General features: G+C 47.8%; 1 protein-coding gene across 1 annotated transcript in view; it reads left to right on the forward strand.

Annotated features, from left to right (window-relative positions):
- The first annotated feature begins 2,539 nt into the window (after window positions 1–2,539).
- The window catches only part of LOC115538254 (ephrin type-A receptor 3), a 9,851-nt gene continuing 694 nt past the window's right edge, over window positions 2,540–11,696 (forward strand). Inside the window, exons 1-6 of the mRNA XM_030349926.1 lie at window positions 2,540–2,603; window positions 5,139–5,348; window positions 7,043–7,192; window positions 7,604–7,794; window positions 8,235–8,372; window positions 8,826–11,696. The exon at window positions 8,826–11,696 is cut by the window's right edge and continues 694 nt beyond it. Of these exons, the coding sequence (XP_030205786.1) occupies window positions 2,553–2,603; window positions 5,139–5,348; window positions 7,043–7,192; window positions 7,604–7,794; window positions 8,235–8,372; window positions 8,826–8,925 (840 nt within the window). The 5' untranslated portion in view covers window positions 2,540–2,552 and the 3' untranslated portion in view covers window positions 8,926–11,696. The remainder of the gene's footprint in view (window positions 2,604–5,138; window positions 5,349–7,042; window positions 7,193–7,603; window positions 7,795–8,234; window positions 8,373–8,825) is intronic.

The raw sequence follows: 11,696 nt of genomic DNA on the forward strand, positions 1-11,696 counted from the left end.
ACAACCCCCCCAGACACACACAAATACAAATACACACAAAGATACAATAAGACACACACTCACACACAAACACACGCATGCATGCACACGGCAGCCTTGTGCAGTTATTAATGTGACCAGCAGTCCTCACCCCCAGCAGAAGAAAATCCAATTCTCTTTCACTTTTATCCCTGAGACTAATGTTTCTGTCAAAGAAGGCAGCGCCATCAGAGACCAGGCTTCTGTGGGGTGTGTGTTTCTGTGTGTGTTTCTGTGTGTGTGTGTGTGTGGGGGGGTTTGTGTGTGTGTTTGTATGTATGAGTGTGTGTGTGTGTGTGTGGGGGGGGGTTTGTGTGTGTGTTTGTATGTATGAGTGTGTGTGTGTGTGTGTGTGTGTGTGTGTGTGTGTGTGTGTGTGTGTGTGTGTGTGTGTGTGTGTGTGTGTGTGTGTGTGTGTGTGTGTGTGTGTGTGTGTGTGTGTGTGCATGTGTGTGTGCGGGCACGCATGCTACAGTGAGATAGTGAATTCATTTAGGGTGATGTATTGCTGTCTTTACCTACAGTCTCGCTCGAGGCCATAACAGTGTCGTTTCTGCCTCTCCCCGACAAGCTCTTTCAATCGCTCTCGCTCTCCATCTCTCTCTCTCTCTCTCTCTCTCTCTCTCTCTCTCTCTCTCTCTCTCCATCTCTCGTTCTTTTCCCCGCTCCTGTCCTCTCCTTCCTTTTCCATTTCCTTGTTTGTTTTTGATTTACTTTGCTACTCTGTTGCCTCTTATCTTATTATTACTTCATCCGTCCATCCTTCTATTCATCCATCCATCCATTTCACTGTCCTCTCACACACTCTGCCGCTGTGTTTCTATTCAGCCTCCGCGTCCAGCAGTGGGCCGCTGAAAGCCTGTGTGTCCTCGTACACAACCCTGCACCATGTCTGGTCTGACTTCCATCCTGTTGTGTTTTCTTATCTAGTCTGGTCTCTATTAGAGCCGGTCTCCAACCGACTGTTGGTTTACTAGATGCAGTGCTCTTTTCTCTCTCTCTCTCTCTCTCTCTCTCGCTCTCTCTCTCTCTCTCTCTCTCTCTCTCTCTCTCTCTCTCTCTCTCTCTCTCCATCTCAATCTATGTCTCTCTCTCGCTCTTTGTCCATGGCCTATTTGTCAATTATCATCACTCTCTGTCGGTCTGCTTGTCTATCGTTGTGTCTGCCAGTCGGTCCATGAGTCTGTGTGTTGTACTGTGTCTGTCTCTGTCTGGTAGTTTGTCTCTCGGTCCATCTTGTCTTTTCCTTACTGCTCATCTGAGCTCAAGGCACCCCCCTCCCCCCCTGCCCACTATCTCAGAGGCCTGATTGAGCGGAAATGTGACCTATTTATCACATATGACAAATTGTTTGCACCACACGGAACACGCACACACACATACACACACACTCACACACACGCATGCAAGGCGAACACACGCAGTACCAGTAGTAACAGCCCAATGTGTTTGTGTGTGATTGGCAGAGCTTGGCGTTTGAGTGGGGGGGGGGGGGGGCTGTGTGGCACCGAGAGATTGCCTTGTAAAACAGGGACAACCGCTGTTTTCTGTGTGAGCATGTTTGTGTGTGTGTATGCATGATAGTGTGTGTATGTGTGTGCATAATAATTTGTGTGTGTCTGTGTTTGTGTGTGCGTGTGTGTGTGTGTGTGTGTGTGTGTGTGTGTGTGTGTGTGTGTGTGTGTGTGTGTGTGTGTGTGTGTGTGTGCGCGCGCGTGTGTGTGTGTGCGTGCGTGTGTGTTATTGTGCGTGCCTGCTTGTGGGTGTACATTAGTTTTACATGAACGCGTGTTCCCGTTTGATTGCAGGTAGGCCCTGCTTTGTTCCTAATTTGTAAGCCTCACCAGATGCCATGCAGGGCATTCGCTGAGCAGGGGGCCTGTCAATCACAGTCCTTCATCACCATAGGAACACCAGCAGCACACACACACCACACACACATCCAACACTCCGGTGCAGGTGCATACCGATCCCCACCACAACCCACTCCTCCCTGTGAGGCTGATTAGTATTCATGAGATCTCAGGAGGTCCTCGTCACACACACACACGCATGCGCAAACACGCACACACACACACACACACACACACACACACACACACACACACACACACACACACACACACACACACACACACACACACACAATTAGGCACGCTGGCAGACGCACACATACACATGCATGTATGAATACATTTTACACATGCACAAAGAAGCGACACACACTGACAAACACACACACATTCTGGTGGATTGGTCCATTCTAATTATCTCCTGGCTTTTATGGAGAGGCCTGATTAGAAGCTGTCACTTTGACTGATGACGACATGCCATAGTATCCCCAGGAGAGGGAGGGAGTGAGGGAGGGAGGGAGGGAGGGAGGGAGGGAGGGAGGGAGGGAGGGAGGGAGGGAGGAACGGCATGGATAGTTCGATTTGGTGATGGTTTGGTCCTTGCTGTGGGATACTCTCGATTGTTCTCAATGCTCCATGCTAATTAGTTGTTTTGTTCTGTCGTCTACAGGTAAGCCAGTGATGATCATCACAGAGTTCATGGAGAACGGATCCCTGGACACGTTCCTCAAGGTGAGTCACCTCTGACTCTTTCTTCCCTCTCTTTTCTGAGCAGGGCCTTTCCACACATGCGTGTGTGGTAAGGTTATCACGGCGTCTGACTCTCTGGAGCCTTCCACGCGCAGCTGCTGGCCGCCCCTGCATCGCATGTTGTCCTTGTTGGAGGCACAAAGTGTGTTAAGAAGTGCCTTCCCACTCCTCGTGAAGGAAGTGTGCAAAGGGCACCGCTACGGAGCACACATAAATGTCAAGATTTCTTGTCGAAGGGAAATAAATGAGGAGAGCCAAGCAGTTCCCTTTATAGTTAGTTCTAGACCCAAGACAGAACAACAGAGCTGAAAAAAATGCACACTACTACAAAACAAGCAGAGAGGACAACAAAGTCACTGTACGGTCGGCGCACACTCGAAAACGTACACAGATATTGCCTAACAACCCTGTGTTGGAAGTGCATCATCAAGTTTTCAATTGTGTACAGAAGACCACCCACCAACGATCCGCTGCTATTCAGCATTACTCATACAGACAGCCCAAACACATTGCGGCCATTTTAAGTGCTAAGAAAACTAACAGAAGACACAAACAGACACACACAGACGAAACACACAGACACACACACACACACACACACACACACACACACACACACACACACACACACACACACACACACACACACACACACACACACATTAGACACACTAAAAGTTGCTGTTGTAATGTAATGAACATCGTAAACGGTGACCTCAACGGCACTGAAAAAATCGATATAATTAGGAATCAATTTTATAACCAACAGCTCATCTCGGACCCGGAGGGTCATATGTGTGTGGAATCACAACCTGGATTTGAATGCCGAGGTCACAAGTTTGAAAAATACATAAGAAAAGATTTAGAGTAATAAAAACAATTGTCACTCCTTTTGTGAAGGAGTGGCAATGGAAGGGCAGTTTTTCTCTATGTTGTCCTTTCTCTCTCCTCCTCTCTCTTTCTCTCTCTCTTCTCTTTCGGTATCCCTCTGCCTTTACCATCGGCCCCGCCCCTTCCTGGCATGGCCAGGCAGATTGATAGAGGAAGTCTGTGGGTTTGTTAGACAGACCAATCAATCAGCATCTCACAAAACCAACGGCTAATTAACTTACTCCACAGCTGTGGAGAGAGAGAGTGGATGAGAGAGACACAGAGTAATAAAGGGGGGCGGGCGAGAGAAAGAGAAAGTGGGGGTGGTGGAAGAAGAAGTATAGTAGAAGAATAAGATTGATTGGTTGGCAGTCTAGATTCGCAGATGAGGGTAAAAGAGATAGATACATAGATAGAGACGTAAAGAGAGGCAAAGCGATAGACAATGGATGAGGGGGAGACGGAGAGAGAAAGTTTGAATCAAATCTTGGCTCTCCTTGCGAGAGTGAGCGAGCGGGAGACAGGGGGGGCGGAGGGTGACAGAGACGGATAGGTGGAGATGGAGAGAATAGGGGGAAGGATGATGGTAAGCTGATATTAAAGAAGAGGAAAAGTAGAAGCCGAATGACTGATAAGGCGGGCGGGTTTTTAACGGTGACCGCGGGCGGAGGGCAGCCGTAATGGGCAGAGAAAGGTGAGCCGAGTGCTCATGGATCACTGGCACTCACCGCACTTTGCAAGAGACATCTCAAACTCCCAGCACTGCTACAGAGACACAGAGACACGCCCCTTGCAGGAAGTTTGGTGTGTGTGTGGGTGTGTGCGTGTGTCTGGTGTGTGTGTGTGTGTGTGTGTGTCTGTGTCTGTGCATGCATGCGTGTTTTTGTGTGTTGTGTGCGTGTATGCGTGGGAACGGGTGTACTTGTGTGTGTGTGTGTGTGTCTGTGTGTGTGTGTGTGGATGTATGTGTGCTTGTGTGTGTATGCATGCGTGTTTGTGTGTATGCATGCTTGTGAGTGTGTGTGTGTGTGTGTGTGTGTGTGTGTGTGTGTGTGTGTGTGTGTGTGTGTGTGTGTGTGTGTGTGTGTGTGTGTGTGTGTGTGTGTGCGTGTCTGTGTGTGTGTGCGTGTCTGTGTGAGTGTGTGTGTGTGAGTGGGTACGTGCAGAGTAACAGGGGGGCTATACTTTTAAACCCAGAGGTGTCCTGTTTCTCCCTCCTGAAAGGACTGCCAGGGCACAGTGAGTCTTGGGAGCGTTGCCTTCAGACCCGGAGAGGAGTTCTGTTATTCACAGTAGCAGTCTGACTCGCGTGTCCAAGGACTGCGCAGGACAGATGCTCACCGCCGAGGAGTCGCTCCCTTGAACCCTTCCCCGAGACAAATCTCTCTTTTATGACACACAAACCTTTTGTCCCACGCGTCTTGATTGATTGTATCGTTGTGTCTTACTCTTCTGTCTCTCTCTCTCTCCCCCCTCTTCTCCCTCTATCTATTCTGCTCTGTGTCTTTTTCTCTCTCTCTCTCTCTCTCTCTCTCTCTCTCTCTCTCTCTCTCTCTCTCTCTCTCTCTCTCTCTCTCTCTCTCTCTCTCTCTCTCTCTCTCTCTCTCTCTCTCTCTCTCTCTCTCTCTCTCTCCCTCCCCCCTCCAGAAGCACGACGGTCAGTTCACGGTGATCCAGCTGGTGGGGATGCTGCGTGGCATCGCCTCCGGTATGAAGTACCTGTCTGACATGAGCTACGTGCACCGGGACCTGGCCGCGCGCAACATCCTGGTCAACAGCAACCTGGTGTGTAAGGTGTCCGACTTCGGCCTGAGCCGAGTTCTGGAGGACGACCCGGAGGCCGCGTACACCACGCGGGTAAGAGGAGCACCGCACACACACACACACACACACCACACACACACACACACACACACACACACACACGCACACACACACACACACACACACACGCGCACACACACACACACACACACACACACACACACACACACATACATGTGCACACACACACACTTACATGTGCACAAAAACACACAATCACACACACACACACAGACACACACACACACACACACACACACACACAAGCACACATGAATAAACATGTTCAGAAACACACACATGCACGCGATTAACTATTAACTTTTGTCATTGTGTGATTAGTATCCAACATACCGTACATAAAAAGCAGTTGGGAATAAAAGTAATTTATTAAACTATCACAAGGTGAACCGCATGCAGAGACTGTTTATGTCTCTTATATTCCTGCCTTGGAAGCACTCCTCTGTAGCTCTGTTCGCAGCGTGAATGTCGTAAATAGATAAATAAATAGACCTAAGCCAAACACTAGCATCAGGATGTAAATTATGCGGCGTAATCTAAAATGCCCACGAGGAGATGTTTTTTATTCATATTCATAGAAATTTGTTGCAATGTTATTTTTTAATATGGCATTACCCAATGGCCCTCGGAGGTCTGTTTCATGCTGCTGACAACTACAAACTCTGCACGCGCACACACACACACACACACACACACACACACACACACACACACACACACACACACACACACACACACACACACACACACACACACACACACAGACAAACGAACACACACACAAAAACAAGACCATGTCCACGTTTGCACACTATTTAAACAGAGTCATTGGCACGCAGAGGGATGGCTGAGAGAGCAAGAGTGAGAGAGTGAGAAAGTGAGACGTAAGAAAAACCAACAGCGTTATGTAAAGCGAGAGACGGGAAATGATGCAGTGAAAGGACGGTGCCTTGTGAATCCCGAGCTTTGTCTTCTATTTGACTTTGACCGAGCGTGGATGGTGTGACTGCTACAGAAGTTGTTGCCGCAGTATAGCATCCACTGCATGTTAAAGAGATTTCCTCAGCACTATAGAGAAATGTATATGTATGTGCGTGTGTGTTTGTGTGTGTGTTTGTTTGTGTTTATTTGTGCCTGTGTGTCTGTGTGTTTGCACCCTGCCTAGCGCCTTTCGCTTCTATACAGTAGGCCGTATAGAATCCCTTGATCTGTGCATCAACAAAGGCTGTGTGTGTTTGAGGGCGGTTGATGTTTGAGTGTGTTTTTTTGTGTGTGTGCTTCTGTGTGTGTGTTTGTGTCTGTGTGTGTGTCTGTGCGTGTGTCTGTGCATGTCTATGCGTGTGTGTGTGTGTGTGTGTGTGTGTGTGTGTGTGTGTGTGTGTGTGTGTGTGTGTGTGTGTGTGTGTGTGTGTTTGTGTGTGCGTGGATGTGGATGTGGATGGGGGAGAGGGGTTTGACTCTAAATGAGAACGAAGGGAAATAAAGAGGCTGGCAGAACAAAGGCTGCATGTAACGGGTTACAGAGTACAGAGGACGCTTTAAGATCCACACCTCTCAACGTCTTAGCTTTAAACAGAGGTCCTGTGCTGTCTCCCGTCAAAGGTGGGATAATCAAACATAGGGGGATTCTCTGTTCTGTTATAATGGGGTTCATTATACTAACCAGCATATGCATCATTCTTGTCATGGTCGTCATGTGCTCACAGGGAGGGAAGATCCCCATCCGGTGGACCGCCCCCGAAGCCATCGCCTACAGGAAGTTCACGTCGGCCAGTGACGTGTGGAGCTACGGCATCGTCATGTGGGAGGTGGTGTCCTATGGGGAGAGGCCTTACTGGGAGATGTCCAATCAGGATGTAGGTTACTTACACACACACACACACACACACACACACACACACACACACACACACACACACACACACACACACATGAATACTCATTATACACTATAACGTGTAAAACCCTCAAATGTCGACTTCATGCCCTTATCATCTAATAGTTGCTCCAAATATTTCCCCCCCTGAGAGTGGGGCTGGCGCTGCAGCCAGTAGTCTGGGTTACTCAAATCCTGCGTGCTTGTGCATAAAAATAGGGAGGCTTTTAAATATGTATGCATCAGCAAGAATATGACACCTGCATATTTTTTCGCTTCTTAAACAAAAGTTAAGGAAGTGATGCCGAATTGAAATTGTTATTTCTCTCATGACGTGTCTGTAATCCCTGACCTCCGCCCTCTGACCTCTGACCTCTGCCTGTCCCCGTAGGTGATCAAGGCGATAGAGGAGGGCTACCGCCTGCCGGCCCCCATGGACTGTCCCGTGGTGCTGCACCAGCTCATGCTGGACTGCTGGGAGAAGGGTCGCAGCGAGAGGCCCAAGTTTGGCCAGATCGTCACCACGCTGGACAAGCTGATCAGAAACCCAGCCAGCCTCAGAGAGCTGGCCAACAGCTCAGGGTCAGTTGAATACAAATAATTAATAATCAAAACAGAGACATATCATTTACGTGGGGCCGGATTGCCAAGGGGTGTTTGACTCCCCAGCCTTGAAAGTTCTGGGTTCAAACTCCGCTCTCTCAACCCCCTACCTTTCCCATAATGACCTTGATAATGCTATCAACCAAATTACTTCATAGCAATACGTCTGCCATTGATCATTTATTTGAAATCTAGTCATATTTTTATGCACATAAAAGTAAAGAAAAAGCTCCATGGTGCTGAAATGGACTGGTATGAAGTATCTCAGCCATTCATCATTCTGTTCACTAACAGAGGTTGAGGTTGAGGTTTGTTCGTTTGTTGAGGTTTGTTCGTTATAACCATGCTCCGCATGGTTATAACAGAGCATGGTCTCGACCGTGGTTGTAACGGAGAGTGGTCTCGCTGTCATCCAGCAGGCAGGACCCCAGCACCCCTGAGTTCAGCGTGAGCACGGTGGACGAGTGGCTGGAGGCCATCAAGATGGGCCAGTACAAGGACAACTTCTCCAGCTCCGGATACGTCACGCTGGACTCTGTCCTCTACATCAGCGTCAGGTATGAGGAGAGAGCGACACAGGGAGAGGGAGGAGGGAGAGAGGGAGAAGGCTTACTCCTTTGAACGCTTCAAGGCTTGATGTTTGGCATGTTGTGGTGGACACAGCTAGAAGATCAGCTGCACGCTGTGTGACAGATCAGTGGTTCAATTATAAGTCGTTTGAAACAACAGGAAGCAGGTTGTTCGCCTTTATTCAATGTTTAAAGCAGTTGATCAAACGCTCCGAAAGAGGCTCAGTGTGCTGTCGACGTTGTATCATCCATTTATCCAAAAAATGTGTTTGATTCATGTTTTTTATTCGGCACGGTAGAGCGACCTCGACTGTGTGCTGAATAGCACCACCACACAAATAAAACGGATCATTACGATCATTAAACTGCCGCTGCACAACCGTTCACTAAGACGTCTCCTGCTCTGCTCTTGTTCCCTCGGTCTCCCCGTCCTCCCTCCAGTGAGCTGGCTAAGATGGGCGTGGGTCTGGCCGGCCACCAGAAGAAGATCCTGTCCAGTGTGCAGAGCCTGCAGACCCAGGGGACGCACGTCCAAGTATAACAGTTGTTCATCAATCCACGCTCACACAACGCCACTACCCAGCCATAGTGGACGCTCCTGCTAAGAGATTACGGGACCCGTAATGGATGCTCCCTTGTTCCTCACTCCCGCCGCCCCCGCCGCCCTTCCTACTCCCACTCCTCACCCGATTTCATTCCTAAGACACCTGGTGATGTCGGAGACAACATAGACGTTTGGCTCTCGCGTCACCATCCACCCCTCATACTGCAGTTACAGTTACAATTAATCTCTGCCTCTGATGAAACAAACACCACTGGCTTCAAGCACTCAGCAAAGACCTCCACCACACAGCGAAAACAAGGTCTTCTTCACGTCTCCTGCGGCTCGGGACGGGGATTCACTCCATATCAGCTCAAGTAATAAAAAAATAAAACAGAAAAAAAGTTTACAATCGAAAAAAAAAACGTCAAAAATAAGTCAAAGTATAATTATCATCACCGTCTGTGAAAGTGTACAGTTTGTTTTTACTGTATGTTTTGTTTTTTTGTTTTCTGTTTTAATTTCTTCTTCCTAATTTGAGAATAGCTATTTGAGTTTCCACCTGCTGATGTGCAAAAAGAGTTAGAGGATGTATTTGTGGAGATTATATGTTTATACGGTATAGGCTGTGTATCCCCAATAGAGATGGACCTAACGTTTGTGTCGGTGGAAAAGGTTTACATGGGTGGACCTTAGGAGTTGTCCTTTCCCCTGACCTCTCTCCCCTTTGATCTCTGTATACAGAATGCTCTCGGATAAGCCAAGACTAAGCATGGCATGAATGTGTGGGGAGTCTTGGGTATAGACTAAATAATGGACCTGCCAGGGTAAACTAGGGTGTGAATGTCGGAACGAAGCCTATGTACGATGAAATGCAAACATGCGTTCTTTGAAGGGGTAGGGCTTGGTGGGTCACAACTTTCAGATACACTTCCGTAGCACCAAGCTAAAAAAAGTGCATGTTAGCTAGCTTGCCTTCACCCATGGTGTATACTGGTGCTGTATAGAAATTAAAGAAATGAACAGAAGCAGACATTGATAGGGGAGTTCGGTTTGCGGTTGGATATATGTTTTGCTCTTCCAGATACAAACAACCAAACATTATTTATTCTTTTAAGAAGTCCTGCAATAAGATGGCGTTGCTCAGGATATTGACTGAGCGTTGGTTTATTTGGACAGTTCCATCCATGAAATGTTTTGCCTTGGCTGTGATTCCTAATCTATCTGAGAGTGGTGGGATTGTGCACGGAGACACGGGGGCCCGTGGCGGCAGGTGTAGACACCGCTTCCATTCTGTCTAGCTTGCATGTTGTCGGAAACTAAACATTGCACGTGTTGTGCTTTCTTCCCAAACATTACCTCGCCAAAGACTGAGTGGTGAGCAGTCGTGAGTCGCGAGTTGTCGAGACGATGTCTAGCAAACCTTCGACAGTGAGAAAGGCACACATCGTCACACATCTGTGATAGAGCTAGGCCAATAATAACCATAAAGACAGTTTCTGAGGCTGTGCAACTATCAGAAGGTACATTATACTTATGGCAATGATTTGCATCGGTGTGTGTGTGTTTGTCTGTGTGTGTGTGTGTGTAAAGGTATGACTGTTAGGGTGTGCGTGTGATTTTGTTAGTGAGTGTCCGAGTCAATGTGTGTGTGTGTGTGTATGTGCACACGTGTGTATCTTACAGCCTCATTCTCACGTTATCAGTTGTGGTTGCCTATCGGGAAAAACGTTGGTTTTGCCAGAGTCAACCAGATCATTTTAAAACAGGGTCACACCCAGGATGTGAATACAAGACGGTCGACTACAGCGTCACACACACGGGGACCCGCTACGGGCACACTCGACTGCACCTCAGCCTGCTTGATGCGTTCCTCCCCGAGTTGCGTACTCCGTAGAAACAGTGCAGTATATATGATTGTAACATAGTGTAAAATATGTACAGTGTTGTTAGATTTGTTTGTAATGAAGATGGCGACTATGATGACTAGGATGTGCTTTTATCTTGATGGAGAAGAGAGATTCCCACAGGGGTTGTGGTCGGAGGAGCTGGGGTCGTACCCAACAGGTGGTAGAAGATGATTTGCAGGTCTTAAACGACGGAATGTAGCATAGGTGCAAAAGCTTGTATTTTGATTGGCAGGTAACAGTGTCTGCAGTTTCTTCCATAGAGTTACATCGAGTAGAATGTGGTTCTGTCGGCGTCCGAGTAATGGTGAATTCACCTGATTAATAACGATGTTGCATACTTAACAGTGATTTGGACATTTTGTGAAACACATTCATAGTCCCATACAAATGTCCCTGTATGCAGGTACGATTCACACCACTCAATGTGTTCTGGAGAAGCCGAAGACACGGGCGCATTCTACTCTCTCTAACTCTATGCTATCTCTCCCGCGGTCTTCTCTTGTCCGCTGGACTTTTAGATGCCTTATTTGCTGAACTGTCTTTCATTATTTCCGTTGTTCTGTAGGAAGGGGAGGGGGTGGTCAGGATTTTATGTGTGTGCGTGTGTGTGTGTGTGTGCGTGTGTGTGTGTATATAGTATTTATCTGTGTTCTAGAGGTAACCTCACATCAACACCCCCTTGGTTTTATGGTTTTACTATTGTCCCGGAAAACCTCGGAGTAGCACCTCCATTTCAAATACCTTTATCCTAAAATGGTATTGTCCTATTATAAAAACAAAAAATAATAAAAAGTATTTTAAACAATGGGGGGAGGGGGGAGGGGTGGTGGATGTTGCCAGCCTGACAGACATGCACACGTA

This window comes from Gadus morhua, unplaced genomic scaffold (assembly GCF_902167405.1).
Source record: "Gadus morhua unplaced genomic scaffold, gadMor3.0, whole genome shotgun sequence".
Taxonomy (NCBI): domain Eukaryota; kingdom Metazoa; phylum Chordata; class Actinopteri; order Gadiformes; family Gadidae; genus Gadus; species Gadus morhua.